At 37.2% G+C, this 20,570-nt stretch overlaps 1 protein-coding gene across 7 annotated transcripts in view; it reads right to left on the bottom strand.

Annotated features, from left to right (window-relative positions):
• LOC114046249 (transforming growth factor-beta receptor-associated protein 1) overlaps positions 1-20,570 on the bottom strand; it is a 71,900-nt gene that overhangs the window by 26,841 nt on the left and 24,489 nt on the right. For 5 of the 7 annotated variants that reach the window (XM_027866515.1, XM_027866522.1, XM_027866516.1 and 2 more), the window contains 4 exons: positions 18,682-19,386; positions 12,353-12,547; positions 10,331-10,485; positions 1,521-1,603 (listed from right to left, as the gene is read on the bottom strand). In XM_027866515.1, the coding sequence (XP_027722316.1) occupies positions 1,521-1,603; positions 10,331-10,485; positions 12,353-12,547; positions 18,682-19,369 (1,121 nt within the window). In that variant the 5' untranslated portion in view covers positions 19,370-19,386. Of the gene's footprint in view, positions 1-1,520; positions 1,604-10,330; positions 10,486-12,352; positions 12,548-18,681; positions 19,417-20,570 lie in introns of all 7 variants that reach the window. The other 2 variants (XM_027866520.1, XM_027866519.1) reach the window with 2 other exon arrangements.

Here is a 20,570-nt window from a genome sequence, read left to right as displayed (position 1 = left end):
TGCTGCTATCCCATTTGGCTCAGAGGACAGGGAAAGTGAAAAGTACCAGCCCCCCTTCCCAGGAGAGAAGAAAAGGGAGGAAGAAAGGAAGAAAAGGGAAGGAGGGTGGGAGGAAAGAATGTATACTTTTGAAGAGGGATTAATTATAAAGATGGAGTGTATCTCTAAGAGAATAGGACAAGATTTTAAGACGAGCAGTCTTTCCTAATTTTTTTTTTTTTAAATAGGACAGGAGAGGCAGCATGGTAGAGAGAGCACAGATGTGGGAATCAGAAAACTCTGGGTTTGAATTCTACATCAGACAATTACTAGCTATGTCACCTTGGGCAAATCACTTCTTTTCTGTGCCTCAGTTTCCTTCTCTGTTAAAAAAAAAAAAAGGGGGATTGGACTCTGACTCCTAAGGTCCTTTTCATCTCTAAAACTATGATCCCATGATCCTATCAAGTCACTTTATAGAAGTCAATTCCAAAATCCTCCTTGATGGCCTGTTCTAGTACTTACGTTTAACCAATTAACCTCTTCTTGTTCAATTTTCTATAGAAAGAATAAAAGCAGCATTAAGAGGGAGGGCTCTGGATTTGGAAGACCCAGGTTCAAACTCCACTTCTGCCTCTTGAGCCTTTTTCCTCACCCGTAAAATGGGGATTATTATAATAATCCTTGTATTACCTATTCAGAGGGTCATTGTGAGGCATGAACTTGACTAAATGTAAAGTGCTATGTAAGTGTAAATACACAGGACCATAGATTTGGAGTTAGAAGGGATCTCAGATTCATTTTACAGAAGAGAAAACTAAGATATAGGGAGATTAAGTGACAACATGGATAATTAAGTAATAGAGTCAAGATTAGAAAGCAGGACCTCTGATTCCAAATCCAGAACATTCTCCAATTCAGAGAGCATGTGGTCAACGTCCTCCCAGGAACCTTTCATCTATTATTAAGAATTATGAAGGTCATCCTTTTGATTTTTTTTTTGACAGGTTAAACAACCTCAAAATCCTTTCCTTCACAAAAATTGCCATAGTGTGCTCCTCTAATTTCACTCTAATTAAAGCTGCAAATAGTTGGAGAGTGAAGAGATGTAAGTCAAATGATCAGCATTAATTCAGAAGCAATAACTGACATTTCTATTTGATGTACAAGACATAATGGTATTATGAGAGCCATAACTAGCACAGGGTCAGTGGGATTCTGCCCGAGGCGGCTGCACCTCAATGAGAGGAGAATATGCTGTTCCCTCTGCTAGTTCTGGGCCTTGTGGCCCTTTCCCAGCCATGTTACATACTCTCCCTGGGCAGGTACGTGCTGACCTCCCCAGTAGAGACTTCAGGATCTTGATCTCCCCTCAAATGAATTTGCCCTAGGGGCTAGAGTTCCTACTGATAACTCTAGTTATTATCTGTCCTACAGCACTACATTCTAGAAAGATCTTTTGACCTTGAAGAGCATAACCTACTTTTTTTTTTCAGGAGGATCAAGGTAATGATAGCTTTAACACCAACATTCCAATTTACCTGAAAAGTTCTTTAGCTTCTAGGAACTGAAGCTGTGCAAACTGTATAAACCCCGCCTGCTGCAGGATTCTTCTGTACATTACCTGCAAGGAAAGAGACGATTTGCATTTCTAAGAGAGAACAAATCATCACTTCTTCATTACCTCAAAAGATTCAGGATTTCATCAGGGTCAGAAATTCCCTCTATCAATATACCTGTACTTTGGTTGATAATCTTATGAGTTGCTATGGTTAAAAAAAAAAATCATCCCAGTGGCAAACCTTTGGGTGATAAGCCTCCCCAGAGTTAGACAGGCTAGTCTTCAAATGCCAAACACACAGCCTGTTGCTAGAACCATATGCAAAGCTTTTTCTTAGGTGGTAAGGCCTGCTGGAATTTCTACTCTACTGCCAACATTGCAGTCAAGGACCCAAGGCTACTGCCACAATGTGAAGAGGCACTGGTATTTGAACTTCAGTGCTTTTTGGCTAAGATCATTACTATGATAATTTCTTAAATGGGTTCTTTGATTTCAGTCCCTCCTTCCAATCCTTCCAGATTAATTTCCCTAAAGGATCACTTTTATCACATCATTTCCTCATTTGAGAGCCTATAACAGCTCCTTACTGCTTATCAAATCAAGATTTCACTCTTCAATTTGGTATTTAAGTACCTTCCCCAACAGCATATACACTGTTGTTTGTTTAGACTTCTCTCCCACTACTCCCAATAGGCCAACTCCTTGTCATCCTCATATGTGCCATGCTCATTACATGCCAAATCTAAATTTTATACTTTTTTCAAAGTCCAGCTCAAGACCGACCTCCATCAAGTGCCCAAAGAAACCAGGCTACCTATCTTCTATCCACAATCATCTTTGTCTTAATTCTGTGAATTCTAATTATGTACATAGACTTCAACAGAATATCTTGAACCAGTCTATCTGCTGTCTTGAATTATTCTCTAATTGTTTTGCATATATACATATATATAGTGTACATATGGCGGTGTGTATATGTATCTCTGTGTATATATACACACATAACATATATGGGTACACACACATATATATATGTAAATATGTATATATATGTGTGTGTGTATATGTGTGTGTATATATATATATATACATATATATATATAAAACACACACATACATTTCTTTTTTTGTTGTTGTTTTGTTTTGTTCCGGCGAGGCTATTGGGGTTAAGTGACTTGCCCAGAGTCACACAACTAGTAAGTGTCAAATGTCTGAGGGCACATTTGAACTCAGGTCCTCCTGACTCCAGGGCCAGTGTTCTATCCACCGCACCCCATAGCTGCCCATGTGAAGTTTTAACCTTTATTAAAACTTTTGGATATTGTACATCCAACATTTTGATATTAGATACACACTTCTAGGTGTGTATATTAGGTACTGGACTGATATTTCCTGCTTGATTCTACTTCATTTTCAGAGAAAAGACATCCTTTTCCAACCACAGTGTCTGAATAAATCAAGAGAGAAAATTTTAAAAGCACTCTTTCAACTAGACATTAAGAACCAAAAATGGTATAGCTTCCGAAGGGTGGCCAACAACCACACGATGGCAGCAAAGGGTAAGAAAATAAGGGTAGCTGTTACTTTACATAATCAAAAGGTTTCTGAGAAGTTGGACGTAAACAGAAATTAGAAACAAAAGGCCATTCTGAATTTCCTCTGCTCTTTTGCTGTAAGCTCAGAAGGGGGAGTGGCCCTTCTTGTCAAAGCTAAACCCATCACTTGTGCTTGTGATCAATCCCATTCCTCTTTTGGGAACTTTGCAAATAAGAAAAACTTTCTTGAAAATGCAATGGATTGAGCCTAGTACATTGAATCTTATTATAAAGACATGAACTTTCAAGTAAAGGATGGTCAGAAGGCAATTACAGTGAGCAAGTTATGGTACAATGAAAATACTGTCAGTAAATTTAATCTTAAACAGAAGTTTTTCAGGTAAAATTTGTTTGAAGCCCCTTGTTCCCCAATCAGTCGTTGGCTGGCTCAGACTGGCAAGTCATTTAATCTCAGTTAAGGTGTTAACTGATAGTTAAAGTGTTAGAAGATCAAGCCTCTCCAAAGGCATTTGCATTTTTATAGGAGATTGTTTAGAGAGAAAAAACAACTAATAAGGCCTGCCCAGGGCACAGCTAGGGAGTTAGGTACAGCAGATAAAGTGGTTTTGTGTTTTTGTTTTTGTTTTAAATTGAAGGTTTGTGGAGAGCAAGTCAAGTCAATCACCACCATTTTCCCCAATAGCATGGGCTCAAAATCACGTCTCTTTGTCACATTTTGGTAATTCTTATGATATTTCAAACTTTTTAATTCTTATTTGATCCGTTATGGTGATCTGTGACCAGTGATTTCTGATATTACTATTATAATTGTGGTGTTTTGTTTTGTTTTTTTGGGGGGAGGTAAATTTAATTGGTAAATGTTGTGTGTTCTGACTGTTCCACTGACCTGCTGTCTCTGTCTCTCTTCCTTCTCCTCCAGCCTTCCTATTCCCTGAGATAGAACAATATTAAAAGTAGGCCAATTAATAACCCTACAATGGCCTCTAAGTACTCCTGTGAAAAAAAGAGCCAAATGATGTGGCAAACTTCATCATTGCCTTACTTTAAGAAATCGCCACAGCGAACCCAACCTTCAACAACTATGACCCTATCAAAATCAAGGCAAGACCTTCCACCAGGAAAAAGATTATGACTACTGAAGGCTCAGATGTTGGTTAGCATTTTTTTTTTTAGCCATAAGTATTTTTAAATTAAGGTATGTACTTTAGACATAATACTATTGCATACTTAATAGACTTTAGTCTAGGATAAACATAACTTTTATGTGCACTGAAGAATCAAAAAATTCATGTGACTCAATTGTGATATTTGCTTTATTGCAGTCTATTGTGGTCTAGAACCAAACCCACAGTATCTTCTAGCACCATTATATCTGAAGTGTGTGAGAGGGACAATCAGGTTCTAGACCAGGAGTCAAGGACCTTTTTTGTGTCATAGATCCCTTTGGCAGGCCAATGAAGCCTATGGACACCTCAGATTAAAATAAATTATTACAAAAGAAACCAATTATATTAAAATGCAGGTATCAAAATTGAAAAAAAAAAAATTCAGGAATCCCAGGTTAAGAAATCCTTGATCTAGACTAAAGGATTCCTGACCTGTCCAAAACCTTACAAATTTCCACCGAAGTCAATCCATCTTGCAATCACAGTTGCTAAAAGGAGTTGGGGGCAGAAGAGAGATATCAAAACTTGTGGCCATTTTCTGTCACCCCATACATGAAATGGTAGAGATGAGAAGCATAACAGAATTATGCCACTAACATTAATATTAAAGTAAGGAAACAGAAATTTACCACGTCATTACAGATACCATATGCAGACACAAGCCAAATGAGGCTCATCTACTATATGAGCCAAATGAGGCTCATCTACTATATGACCACTCCTTGATTAAAATATTCTCTTCTATTTTGGAGACAAAATTGTAGGATCATCATTCTAATAGAAAGAACTTCAAAACAGGACATTTAGTCCAAACTCCTCATTTTAAGATGAGCCAACTGTGTCCCAGGAAGGTTAATTTAGTAGGTCACACAGGTTGGGTTGTAAGGACTAGAGGTAAAATTTGATTTTAAATCCTCTGACTCCACAGCTACTGCTATTTCTACTATATCATGCTATTTTTAAAATAAATTGTTGAAAGTCAAATGTAGACAAGAACCTAAATACTGACTGGCATGATTGCAAAAACTGATTTGAGAAAAACAATTCCAAATAATAAAAGTGACCCAGAATTGGAAAGGGCTGCCTCAGGATGTCTCCCGTTTGTGTTACAATGGCTGGTGCCCACCAGGCAGACGTAATATCAAGAGATTCTTGTTCAGATTTAAAATGCACCAGATGGTCCCCGAGGTCCCTTCCAATTCTGATTCTGTATATGCTGCTTCGAAATGATCTGGCATCACATAAAGAACAGTGGATTTTGAATCAAACCCTATCTCTGGCACTTACTGCCTGTGTGACCCTGGGCAAATGCCTTCGTTTTGCTGGGCCTCAGCTTCCTCTCTGAGATCTCTCTGGGTTCTAGAGCTATGATCCAGTGACAAGGTGACTTCTGAGGTCTCTGACCCTATGAACTCCTGCTCTACTACGTGACTTTAAGAAGGTCATCCATGGGGGGAGGGAAAGGGTAGTTTTGTTTTATTTCCTAAAATGAGATGAGGCAAGATAATCTCTAAGGTTACTTCTGGCTCTGAGTCCCATGACCTTTCCACTTACTTTCTATATCAGAAAGGTTTTTTTTATTTTATTTTTAAAAAACCTTCTCCAGTTCAGTTATTGCACAGAATTGTTTCTCCTTATAATAATCATACACACATATGCAGAGCTCACTGAACAGAAAGAACGGCCAATTTTTAAAAGAAGAAAAACAGAAACTCCTAGTCAAGTTCCTTCAGAACAAATGGACACAGAAACAAACACACTTCAAGAGCTAAAATGGAAATCACTGACTCATAGATTTAGAGCTAGAAGAGACCTTTGAGCCGTCTCATCCAAAACCTTCGCTTTAAGGCCCAGAGAGATGAAGGGACTACCCTTTACACAGGCACTAAAGTACAGAATGAGTTGTTAAATTTGGGTCCTCTGACTCCTGAAGCTTCATAAAATAATATTTTATTTTATAACTTTGTGTTATGCTTAATGCGGAACAGACCCTGCTCTTTTCCCCCAACATCTTGGGTCTTTCTTTCTGTTCTGGCTTCTTAGGAGCTCTAAGCAACCCTCTAAGCCTCAACTAAATACTCTGAGACCATGGTTTCATGTTGATTTCTTGCTGTACCATCCCTATTTCTGCAGTGAACAAAGCAAAGGCGGGGAAAAGCTGATGAGAAAGGAAAGGGAAAACAGGTAGTAGTGGACACCAGTCTCCTTGACCCCTTCCTGTTTTCTCTGGTCTATCTTTCCCTCTTCTCACTCTTTCTGATATTAAAGAAAGAGAAGAAGTTCTTATTCACAGAGTCTCTGAGCTCCCTCATTTGGAAGATGAGGTGATTTGTAACGAAATTGTGCTATTAAGTATTCTCAAGATTCATAAAAGTTTTTCCTAAGATTTGCCCGAGATACACTGTTATCTTTAAGAGTCACAAATTGCCACTTTATAAGTAAAGTAACATATTTACCTACCCTGAGGGTGTGCTCCATTAGTGTGTCAACATTCCTAACAACACATTATTATTGACATTCATCCTCCTTTTAAATATTGTTACAAACATCTCAAAAGTCAAGTTAAATAATGTTTTAGAATAAAGAAATGCACAAATGACTATGGGAATTTTATCTTCTAATTTGTTGCTATTTTTTCTCTTTTTTTGTACTTCATATGTTTACTCACCCACACACCCCTTATTCTAGCCTTTTGTTCCTTCACGCAGCACTTTGTTTTGCTTTTCTCTAATGCATCACTACAATATTTTGTATGTTTTGCATAGACCTATAGATGCACATGTTGTCTTTCCCAACAGAATGTAAACTTTTTGAGGGCAGTAACATCACTCTTGTCTGCGTAATCCCAGTGCCTAACACAATGCTTGGAACGAACATAGTAAGCGCTCAATAAATGCTTGTTGATTACTATTGAGTATTACTTGTATGTATTTGTATTTTATCCCTCCTCAGTAAATTCAATGTGGGAAGGGGCTGTCTCCCAGTTAAATTTGGTACACCTCATCATCTTTATGCTCTGACAAAGTAGACACTTTAATAAATGTTGGATGAACTGAATTGATCCCAGCAAGCCTTTTATTTTTACCCAATCTAGTCTTTTACTGTTCTGTTCAAAATATCCATTCACAGATTAAAGTTCAATGTGGTTATTACATCAAAAAAAGTGTAATAGTTTAAGGTATCAGATCAAACCACCAGTGTTACTGAAAGTCTTAAATTAGAGCTGTAACTAGGAATTTTTGCACTTGTGCCACAATAATCACTTTTTAAAAAATGTGGTGGAGTGTAGAGAGAGACCCCACTGGCAAAAAGATTACATCCCTAGGGATCTAATATCTTCCAATACAACGCAGGAAGCATTTATTAGACACACAATTTGTGCAAGGTACTGGGCTAGCCTCTGGGGATAAAAATATAAAACCCAAATCATCTCTTCCTTCAAGGAGCTCAAATTCTACTACAGAGAGACATATGTAAACAGATGAGTATATAATTATTTAAAGAGGGAGACAACACTAAAAATCAAGAAAGGCTTCCTGTAGAAGGTGAAATGTAAGTTGAGCCTTAAAGGAAACTTGGGATTCTAAGGGGCAGAGATAAGAGGGGAGTGCATTCCAGGCATAGGAAACAGCTGGAATGCCAAGTTCAGAGAACAGTAATAGGCTGGTTTAGGGCATAGAAAGTTTGTGAAGACAAGTAACATCCAATAAACCTAGAAATGTAAACCCAGAGTGCAATTATGAAGGCCTTGAAGGGCTATGCTAAGGAGTCTGTATTTTACTGTACAGGTAATAGGAAGTCACTGAAGCTTCTCAGGCAGGGGAATTAAAGGCAAGACATAGTTTAGGAATATGATTTTGGCAGCTGTGTGGAAGATGGATTTGAGAGGGAGAGTCTGGAAGAAGACAGTCCAATTAGGAGGCAGAATCAACAAGACATGGCCACTGACTGTATATGGAAGACGTGGAAAAAGGACAAAGTGGAGGGTGATGCTGAGCCCACCACAGAGAGGGTGGTCCCCTCAGGAGAAAGATGGAAGTTTGTTAGAGGAGCCTAGGCTCTCTAGGCTGGAAGACAAGGAGTTCAATTTTGAACACGCTGAATCTGAGATGCTATGGAATACTGAGGTGGAGGTGACATAGGGAGGCAGCAAATGACACAGGAGAGAGATTACGGCTGGACATATACATCTGGAAGTCATCTGCAGAGACAATAATAATGATTTTAGTAAAAGGGCTGTTTGTTTGAACTCTTGGTTTCTAAGGGACAGTCATCGAGACATCAAGACAGGTGGCACTGAAGGGGTGTTTGAGTGGATGCCCTTGACCAACTACTTGCCTCTCCCCTAGATCACTACTATTTCTGTTTCAGGCAGGCATGATCCTGGCCACTCATCTTCCCTTCTTCATTAAGAGGGTGGTGGCAAAAGTCCAGAGCCCTTTACCAACTGCTGAAGGCGATAGGAGGGCAGCTTACCTGTAAACATGAACAGGGATGCATGCTGAATGAATAGTTTGACCCCCACCACGTGTAGCAGGGTGAGTTGGGGGATGACAGCAGAAAGTGCATTGTCAGACACATGCAGCTCTCTCCTACTGCTGCTGCCTCCCCACCCCCACCCCAAGGCATTCCTCAAGGCCTATGGGATTATCTGGGAAATTAAAAATTAGACACCATGGGGTAAATGGGGACCTAGTCTATCCCACCCTCATTACAGTTCTGTCTCTAAATATCAGCAGGAGAGGAGACATAGAAAAAATTGCATGAAGAAAAACTAACTGCAGCCTTGAAAAAATGTTGCACACTTAAAGTTTGGACAAAGAAGAGGCTCTTGAACAATTTTAACACGAGTCTTGCTTAAGACAGCTTAAACAGATTCCAGTGCTTTAAATCTAAAACTGAAATAGAAAAATCATTACTTTAAAATAGAAAATAATTCTTTTTCTTCTACTTTCCCACATCTTAAAATGAGAATCAGAAAAGTAGAGTTTTTCAATCTTAAAAAACCAAACAATTCTTTTGCTTATCTTTCTCTTCTTTTATTTTTCCTTCACTTTAATTCTCCATACTCTCTGGCACACAACCCCATGTGCTTTACTTCTCCCCAATGCCACATCAATGACTCCTTATTGATCATACCCATTAGACAATAGCAGGAAATCTTAGTTATTATATCTATATTTAATATATATAAAATATATACAATTATATTATGTATATAATAATATACAATTATATATATATTTAATACACATATACATATACATAATTCTATCTTAGTTCTCTATGAGATCAGGTCAAGCTCTCTCTGCTCTTTCCAGCATAGCATGCCACTACCTGGCCATGTACAACTCCTACATGCTAGATCTCTTTTCAGGCATGTATATATTTTCTCTCTCCATCTAGATCCTAAGTCCTTGGGTCTTACATTTCTTTGCATACTCAAAAGCACCTTACACAAAAATAATATTTATTGATGGAGTTCATAATTTTCCCCATCATCATCAATGGCATTAATAACACTGCCCTTGCATGCCCCCATCAAAGCTATATATATGTGTGTATATGCACAAATATACATGGATGGTCTATTAATATATTAATATAATATTTATCTTTATATATATATCTTTGCATGTAGTTTTGTTACTGTCAAAAATAGAAAATAATTTGTTCTAAGTTAACATAGTACTAGCAAGATGGAGTTCTTAAGGGTCTAATTTAACAAAGGGAGAAAAATGATTCATAATTAATATATTAGCTATCGTATTCAGGTGTGTCTTTAAGACTTTAATATGTCTGTTCTCTTAAACAGATTGAAGACTCCAACTGTCCTTTAAGAATAACTAACTCAGCCCATTTAGTTTATTCATTTGCTTAGTAAACTTTTTTTCCTATAGACTGCAAAGGTAAACTTCAGCCCAACTTGGTTCCAATGATCACAAATATGAATTGTGCCCTTGATTCATCTCTGTGGGTCCCATGAATAAGAATGACTGGAATGTTTTTCAACTAGGTTTCATTATTATTTGGAAGATTAATTTCTTACACGATCAGAAACTACAGACCTGAAATTTTTCTTTTGGAATGTTCCTTCGTGCTCCTTTTGCTAAAACTAAAGCTTCTTCCACTCTTCGACTTGCAAGGAGATCCTGAATCTGTCTTTCAAGGGGTAATGGAACCAAGATATATACTCCTTTACTGGTAGCTACAATCACTCTTCCTGTGCAGAAATATAAGGGTGTTGTATAAGAACACAAATATCATATTTTACATAATTTTTTATAAACCAGGTTTTTGATATGTGATGCATTTCAAACAACTTTTAATTCAATCCAAATATTTACTAAACTTATACTTTGTGCAAAGCACTGAGAGAGAGCATCCAGGAGAGAGAGAGGAAGACATGATGATCCTGTCCTTTTCATGCTGGGATATGATTTGTCTAATTTAAATGTGTAATTTTAAAATACCTAAAAACATTCCATTCTGTTTTTAGTTCAATTTAAATTTGATAATCTGACTTTGATAATTTGATAATTTTGATAATATAATGTGATAAATTTGATAATATAATTAACGAGTAATTACCCTAGTCCAATATGATTTCTCCCTACCCTGGTCCACTACAGGGTTTATGTATTGCCTATACCACTTTCCAAGACAATAATACCTCACATTATGTCATTAATGTTTGCAAAGCAGTTTACATACATTATCTCATTTGGGCTTCAATAGTCATAGGTACGAGTCTTATGATCTATATTTTACACAAGTGAGAAAAACTGTTCCAGAAAGGTTGAGTTGCTTATTGTCACAGTATCAGAGGCAGGATTTTATCTCAGTTCTCTATGACATCAGGTCAAACTCTCTGCTCTTTCTAACACAGCATGCCACTACCTGGCCATGTACAACTCCTATATGCTAGTTCTCTTTTCAGGAGTATATCTATATATTTCTCTTTCCATTTAGATCCTAAACTCTTGTGTCATATTTCTTTGTATCCTCAAAAACACCTAGCATGATGCCTTGCACAAAAAAAATCATAATTTTCCCCCTCATCTCAATGACATTAATAACACTACTCCTCCACCTCCACCTCCCATCAAGCTTAATACATTGTTTGCTAGGTATAATTATTAATTCAATCTTTCAAAAGATCCATGATTTCTTTAATGTAGGCACTCTCTTCCCTGACCTACACTGAAACTCCTCCATGTTTTAGTTCATGGTTTCATAAATTGTTGCCCTCAAAAACACCAAGCCATTTATCTGGTGACATACCTTTTCGTGCTGAGCCTAAGGGCCAGCTGGGCAGGACCTGCCAAAGCTTGTGCTCCTGTGCCACAGTATTCCAGTACCAAGGGTGAACCACAACATAAGGAAGCATCATACTCAAGACTTTAGTGGAGGACATAATCCTTAGACAGTCAATTTTTAATGTTCTCCTCCCCCTCCCCCCTTTTTAACCAGAAGTTGCCTCTAAATCTGGAGTAAATACATGATCTAGAACAGGGCTCTTATTTTGGAAGTCAATTACAGAGTGCTATTGGTAAAACTGCAATGATCCATCATTTAGAATCGAGTCTTTTCTAAATTAAAAAAGAAACAAAAAGGACCTTTTGAGATTCGAAACATGTTTTTCTGAACTGATTGTTCCAAAAACAAGAGTACAACATTCAGAACCAAAGTACTGTACAGAGTATTTTATACATAACCTTCTTTCTGAAAAGCTATAAAATCTTTACACAGTTATCTTTTTCAAAAATCTTGAGCTAATTAGGCAGGTGAACAAAATCCTTCTCATGTTACTGATGGGGAAATTGAAAAACAGAGAGGCCTAAGGCTTTATCTATTGACTACAAGTGGCATAGGCAGGATCATAGTCCAGTTCTAGCTGCTACTACCGAGAGCTTCCAAATATACTCTGTTGACTCTTAGGAAAGGTCTACAAGAGAGTACTATTCACCAACTCCCTTTTTATATGAAAAGAAATGTAAAGCTTGCATTGCTAACTGAAACATAATTTATGATACCATTCGAAAAGATTAGATTTTTTTAAACAATAGTTGCTAATTATTTGTCAGTACCTTCAAAGTCCTGTAAAATATGACCTTCCTTAAAAGGCAGAGTCTGTTTTTGTTGTTGATCCAACATGCTATGCACTGTAATGAATTCATCATCTAGAGCTATTACGTATGGAAAGCAAATGGCTGCACCAATCACATTCTCTGACCAATGCACAGGTGCACGCTGGGATATCCCATCTACTGTGGCAAACATGCCTATAAAAAAAGAGAGATAAAATTAACTGGAACAAAGATTAATACTGTTAGTGCTGTTTTTATACGGATATGTTTGACTACATAATACATTTATTGTTCAGTTTTTGGAAACTAGGGCTAGACTTAAAGAAATGAGGGAAGGTAAACAGTCCAAAGAATTATAAGGCTTAATTTTGTGAAGGGATTATGTATATCTTTTCCCCAGGATCTATATTCTAGATTCACTTCTGAGAGGTAGTGATTGTGATTTGAAGAGCAGGGAAGGTGTTCATCCAATTTAAGTAGATTGATGTTTCACGTTTTAAAGCTTGCTTTGTCCCAAATATTTTTAACTAATGCATATAGTTTGCTCCTATGGATTGAGATTTTCTTGACCCTACATATTATTCTCTCTCAACTGTTCTTTTTCAGCATTGTGTGCATCCTATAATTAATTTCCTTATCACATATTGTCCAAAACTGAGATTATTATACTCTCCAAACCTGCTCCTCTTTCTGATGTCATTGGCGCCACTGTTCACCCAATGTTCCACGTTGTACATTATCATAGTCTTCCCCAATTGACTGGATGACCACTTTCTGTCAGTCCCACTTCTACAGTCTCTCTCCTACCCATCACTTCCTTTCTATACCCATTGCCACTACTCTAGTACAGACCTTCATTACTACCCTCCTGGTCTTCTGCAATAGTATCTTAACTGGTCTTTGATTCTTCCCTTCTCTTCTGCACTCCACATTACCCTTCACATTACAGCCCAAAATTGGCTTCCTTCTGCACAGATTTGGTCGGCTATCCACGTTGCTTCACTCATCCTTTCTGTCTCCTGAGGACAGCTGGCCATGCAAAGCCTTCTACAATCTGCTGCTACTCTACCTTTACAGGTGCTACTTCATTAACTCCCTTGGTGATACTCTAGGATCCAATCAAAGAGAACTGTGTGCCCTGAACATTCTTTGGGCTTTCCAATCTGAATGCCTTTGGCTCAAGTAATTTCTTGTACTTGGCATGTCCTCTCTCCTCTTTGTTATTTAATCCACCCTTTATAGTCCAACTCAAATGCCGCCACTTCCAGCAAACTTCCTAGATCGCTCTAGCTTGTAATTCATGTGACCCCTTTCAGACCTCACTTAACACTTTGTTTTCCAGCTACCACCTTCTATTCTGCATGATAATTATCTGTGTATCTGTTCTGCTGGGCCTACTATCCTACAAACTTCAAAAAAGCAGGAACTACGTTTGACCTAAACTCCCTAATAGTGCTGTGTACACAAAAGCTTAATAAATATAGAACTAAATTTTGAGTTAATGAAACAGCCAAATGGGGAAAGTAGGAAACAAAGGCAATCTAGGGGCAGAACTTTCACCCAAATGTCAGGCAAAGTGGGGGAAATGGTGAAGAAATAGACAGAGTCAAATCTGGGTTTGGTTCTACTTCAAGTCAACTACATCTGCCCCCAACACAGTCAGACTGTTGTGCAGAGCACATTTTCACGATAAACACAGAAAGTTGATAGTACAGTAATCCTCCTCAGCTGATTCCAGTCATATAACAGTGTTTCTGTACAAAGAGTGAGAGGAAGGGTGGAAGTCAAAGATCAAAAACAAAGCCTGCAGACAGACAAAATGAAAAGTGCACCAAGCTTTTGCCAGACTAAAAGAAGCACTTTACTGTCTGTACTGAGAGAAGATTGCTGAACTAGCTGCGTTTGGAACTCACAGAGGTTGACTATGCAAAGAATAAGATTTCTCTCGGAAGCAAGACTGCCCCCTCAAATATCAATAAAGAAGAAGATCAGGTTGAGAAAGTACCAACATGATACAGCTAAGAAAAAAAAAAGAGTAATGTTAGATCTAGAACAGTATGGAGCAAAAAGGAAAGTTATGTGACTTGGGAAAAGGGTTAAGAAAAGTTTTTCTTGAAATAGACAAGAAGTCAAAACAAGTGATAAATGCAGAAGCAGTGGCACAATCACCTGCAGTTTGTGAAGCATTTTCCTCACAAAATTCTGTAAGTTAATGTTATTAACGTATTTTATACATGACTCAGCAATTACTTGGCTTGCTTAGGGTCCCACAAACAGTAAGTAACAGAACAAGGATACAGAGTAAATGGTACTTTTCAAAATGCATTCATGCGCATATTAGGAATTGATTTATTGCTAGGGGGAGGCAATGGGGGAAGGGAGTGACTGTGTGACCTATGATTTCATATGTATAGCAAATTACCTGATGGTGGAAACTCATTCTATTTCTGTAATTTAGTCTTAGAGAGTTGTGTGGAATGCTGGGAGGTTCAGTGCTTTGTCCATGATCACACAACTAGTAAGTATCAGAGATGGGACCTGAACCCTGGTTTTCTTGACTCCAAGGCCAGTTCATGTACATACACTGCATCGCTTCTCACTAATTTGAACAATTAGTTTATAAAAAGAGAAGCTACGTGGTGGCAATACTGTACTTTGATAAGATCTGCACCTCTGCAAATATAAAAGGATCTCAATCCAGTCACTTCCAAACATACCCACAACAATAGTATAAGGAACTCTGGTTGATTTTCTTGTCCAGGTAGAAGTATAGGCTATACAGTTTGAAGAATAAGTGAGTATAACAATCTGCAAATGCACTTGAAAAAATTATTTAATTCTTTTTAAAGAAAAATTTAATTCTTTAATTATATATATGTATATATTACAATTACTAAAATTAAGGCAGAGGATTCATAATGACAGAATTGGAGACTGGGCTAAAGTTTTGTTGACTACTTTGATTAAAAACAAAGAAGGAAACTTAAAATATTGGAACCTTACTTTCATCTGGGTTGAAGAGGAAACAATGTACACATCTGAAGAGGTTTAGAAGTCTTCTGAACTTCCAGAGGTGAGAAAATTAGAGGTAAGACAGGGACTTTTAGAAGGGTATACAGATTAAGAATAGGAGGGTGGGTGAATAGATAAGATAATAATAGATAATTGACAGACTTTTAAAGGGAAGGGTAAAAAATAAGGAATAAGAGGGTAAGGAGAGAAGACATGGTAACAGGGCTAAGGTGAAAAGAGAGGCTGAGAAGGAAAATAGCGAGAAAAAATAATTGGGCATAGACCCGTATCTTACGTTATTTACTAAGATAAGGTCAAAACAGACACATGACCTACACATAAAGAGAGATTTTACAGAAAAATCAGAAGAACACAGAACATATTACTTGACATACTTGGGGACAAGTGAACAACTTATGGATAAACAAGAGATAGAGAGCAAAGTTAAGTGTAAAATGGATAATTTTGATTACATGAAATTATAAAGGTTTTGGACAAATAAAATAAACGTAGCCAAGATCAGAAGGAAAACAGAAAATTAGTGGAGGAGGGAGGAGGATTTTATGGACAGTTTAACAGATAATAGTCTCATATTGAAAATATATAAAGAACTTTGTTAAATCTATAAGAATATGAGTCATTACCCAATTGATAAATAGTCAAAGGATATAAACAGGCAGTTTTCTGATGAAGAAATCAAAACAATTTATAGTCATATGAAAAAATGCTCTAAATCATTGATTAGAGAAATACAAATTAAAACAACTTTGAGATATTATTTTATACCTACCAGACTGGCTAAAATGATAGAAGGGGAAAAGTGACAAATGTTGGAGTAGATGTGGAAAAACTGGGACACTCATTCATTGTTCGTGAAATTGTGAAATGATCCAACCATTCTGGAGAACAATCTGGAATTATGCCCAAAGAGTTATTAAACTACCTATACTCTTTGACCCGGCAATACCACTGCTTGGTTTATTTCCAAAGATAATTAGGGAAAAAGGAAAAGAACTTATATGTTCTAAAATGTTTATAGTAGCTCTCTTTGTGGTAGCAAAAAACTACCCATCAATTGGGGAAATGGCTGAACAAGTTGTGGTATAGACAGTTGTGATGGAATACTACTGTGCCATAAGAAATGAATTCCATGACTTTAGAAAAGCATGGAAGAACTTAAATGAAATAACCAAGAGTGAAATGAGCAGAACAAAAGAACACTGTATACAGTAACAGCACTATTTTTTTAAGAACTTTGTGCGAATAAGTGATTTTGAATATTATAAATACCCAAATTAACTATAAAGGACATGTGAAGAAAGATGCTATCCGCATCCAGAGAAAGAACCGATAAATAGACGTATAGAATAATTTTACGTACAAATACTGATTTGTGTCTAACGGTAGCCATCTCCAGAGTGGAGGGAGGGGAGTAAAAAAAAAAATTACATGTTAATTTTGTTGTAGAGTTGAAAGGAATAGCAAGTTATGCACAGTAGATTTGAAGTTTCATTTTTTTTATTGTACTATGTCATGGAAATGTTTGTTTTATTCCATAAATTAAAAAAAATTTTAAAAAGCAAAGAAGGGAGATATACTGACTGTTTCATGTCCTGCAATTTTCATTTTGTGAAAAATGTCTTTGTCCCATTGGCTTGACATCAAGTTGCTGATCAAAAACCCAGGAATGGTGAAATAGGCTTTGGATGTCCCTATTCACAATTCTCTCTATTATTTCCCTTAACACAAACATTCTAATTTCAATTTAACTAGTATTTGTGCAAGGCACTGTATGAGGAGGCTAGAAAGGAGGTCCTGTGCAAGGTGCTCGGGGCACAAGGCCAAATTTTAAAACAGGTACTGCCCTCAAGGAGTCGACATTCTGCTTGGGGTTGGGCTTTACAAATTTAATAGATTAATAAAATGCAATATAATTTGAGGACAGAGTATACACTAACAACTAAGAGAATCAGAAAAGATTTCTAATAAATAGGAGAGAGCACCTGACCTGAGCCGTCAATGAAGCTCAAGTCACTGGGAAGCAGAGGTGGAGAAGATGTGTATGCCAGGATACAGGACAGCCCGAGAAAAGGCAAAGAGGCAGGAGATGGAGTGCCAAGTTAGAAAGTTTAAGAATTATTTTTAATCTTATTCAATTTTATTCAATTAAAATTAATTCAATAATAAGAATTATTTTTAGAATGCCTAATGTAGTCATTGATTCTAACTTCAATCATTTTTCTTAAATGTAGGTCTGGTTATATCAATCCCTGACTCAAATACACTTCAGGAGCCCCTTTAAAAAAAAAAAGAAGAGGGGCAGCTAGGTGGCGCAGTGGATAGAGCACCGGCCCTGAAGTCAGGAGGACCTGAGTTCAAATCCAGCCTCAGACCAAACACTTGTCACTTACTAGCTGTGTGATCTTGGGCAAATCACTTAACCCCAATTGCCTAACCAAAAAAAAATAAAATAAAATAAAAAAAAAGAAAGAAAGAAGAAAAACAAAAAAGCCAGTGGCCAGCCTGGCTGTTAAAAGTAAAGAAGAGCATGAAGTTCAGTACTGGCTGACCTTCCTATTCAAATAAACCCATCAATATTAACTGTTATCAACACTTACATCAAACTCATTTTCACTATTAGTTTTATAGCAGAGGTTTTTAGCTTATTTAAAAAACTTATTTTAAAAATATTTTGATAACTCATTTCAAAATCATTGATTTCCTTTGAAATCCTTTGTATTTTATTTTATACATTTACAAACATTATTGTGAGGAGCCCATACGCTTCACCAGACTGCCAAAGAGGTCAATGAGACCAAAAGAGTCAAGAACCTCTGTTATATCTTTTAGGGACATGGCAAGGATATGTAAGAAGAGGAAACTACACAAATACATCTCCCTTTTTGAAAATAAACTAACTACTAAAAACTTAGAGAAAAGATGCTAGAAAAGAAACAAGAAGTACGGACCTGGAATTGAGGTTTCAGTTTTCTAAAGAAGGCTTTAAGGCGAAACATAGGCTTTTATTTCCATTTTGATAATGAATGGATTTCCTTAGAGATATTAATTTTTAAGATGTATTAGCAAAAACTAAAACTAATTTTACTAAAACCAATCCCACTGTAAAGTGTCACAATCCTCCTTAAAAACAAGAGAAGAAATTGCCACTTTTGTGGACAGAATTCTGACACTTTCTTTTCAAAAGAAACAGAGACACCACTCCTACATTTCAGCAATGGTTAATAAAACTAACAAAAAATAAAACAGGTAGGTATAGGAAGTGAGGGTTACTGAAAATACCATCACATTTTTCTTACCTAGTCCTCCAGGCCCAGCCAGTAGAAATTCTTGCCTCCCTATCCTCTTCACGATTGGCTGTCTCTCTTCACTGCAATATGGAAACAGATCCTGGGAGGCCCCTGTGTTATAATTCAATATGATGTACTGTGTAGTGAGTGCCAAGCATAAAAAGTGGCCATCCACAGCCACAGCAAATGGTTGCTCTGGGGTTGACACTTCCTTTACAATTTGGACTCGGTCTTCATAGACCATAAACATCTGAATGGTCCTACGTTTGACTGAAATGATGCAAACCTCTACACAAAAGGGGTCCCCACTCACAGGGTTCTCATTTAAAGCAAAAGTCACTGCCCCTTTTATTCGAGCACCTGAAGGGATGGGTTCGAGATTCATCATGTTAACCAAAGCAATGGTATTGTCACAAAGCACCAGGAGCCTATTGAGGGCTGATGCTGCTTTCAATTCATTCACTGGCTTCTTGAAACCCAGATATTTGTGCCGCTGCTTTGTGGCAGAGAAAGTGACCTTTCCATTTGGTGACATATTTTCCTCCAATAGGAAGTGGTGGATGAAACATTCATTGGTACCAACATAAAGGTTCTTTCCACAGCACTCAATGCATTCAATACTGATGTGATCTTTGTCGCCCATCAGGAGCTCCCGCTCGATGGCGGAGACCAGTCTGAAAGCCTTGATGTTCATCATTTCTCTCAAATGATCTACTGGAAAAGAATGAAGACAGGCATTTTAATCTGCAGTGGAAAAGAGTCAAACAAAAATATTTTAGCTCAAACTATAAATAAACAGTCTCATAGATCAGTAGAACAGACTAAATATAAAAACAGCTGCAGAAAAAACTGAACTCAACTCAATGTTGAATAAATCTGAGTACAAATTACTTTGCAGAGAATTCCTCATTTGACAAGAAGTGATTAGAAAAGTGATTGGAAACAATTTGGCAGAAGTTAGGTTTAGAATAATATCTTACACAATATACCATAATGAGCTCAAAATTTGGATTATTAAAGGCTACAAGATCAAAAAAAACATTAGAAGAGAAACAGTTCAGATATCTCACAGGCATGGCTTAGAGGAGAGGTTATTATCATAATATAGAGAAGCAGACATTAAGGGTGGTTGCAATGTGAACAGGGAAGGAGAAATTAGCAATATTGTCCAAGATAGAAGCAACAGGACCTGACAAATGAATAGACATGTGGAGTGAAAGAGAAAGAAGAATGAAAGAAGATTCTGAGGCCATGGGATTTCGAGCTGGAAGAGACCTTAGGAATCATTTAAATTCTACCTGAGAACTTAAGTGACTTGCCCAAGGTCATACACACTAAGTAGCAAAGCTGAAAATTTAATCCAGATCTTGACTCCAAATCCCATGTTTTTCTCACTACTTTTGAACCTGTGAGACTTAAAAGAGAAGCAAAGAAATTAGGGGGAGGATCAAGTGCTTTTGTGGAGGAAAAGGCTTAGGGGATGATAAATTCAGTTTTGGATATATTGAGTCTGAGGTATGTGTGGGAAAGTGGAGATGTCTGAAAGATTGAAATAAGGAACTAGAACTCTTAGAGGATGTTACAGGCGAGGATAAAGATGCAGAAGATACTTGAATAAAGGTGATAACTGAAACTACAGGAATAGATAAGATTATCAAGGGAGAAAATGTAGAAAGGAAGGTAAAGTGGGCCAAGGACAGAATCTGGGAGGCTGCCTCACTGCCAGAAAGCAGGAGACCACGTGTTACATTAATAATCACAAAATCAGAGAAATGGAGTTGGCTGAGACTTCTGAGGTAACCTAGGCACACGATCTTAAGATCATAGATTTAGAGCCCGTACTAGATGACTTAAAGGTTATCTTTAACCTTTAACTAGATAAAGGTTATCTTTAACCT

The sequence above is a fragment of the Vombatus ursinus genome, unplaced genomic scaffold, assembly GCF_900497805.2.
Source record: "Vombatus ursinus unplaced genomic scaffold, bare-nosed wombat genome assembly UNPS02014781.1, whole genome shotgun sequence".
NCBI lineage: Eukaryota > Metazoa > Chordata > Mammalia > Diprotodontia > Vombatidae > Vombatus > Vombatus ursinus.
Note: the sequence above shows the minus strand (reverse complement) of the source record. Positions and strands in the feature narration are given on the sequence as shown.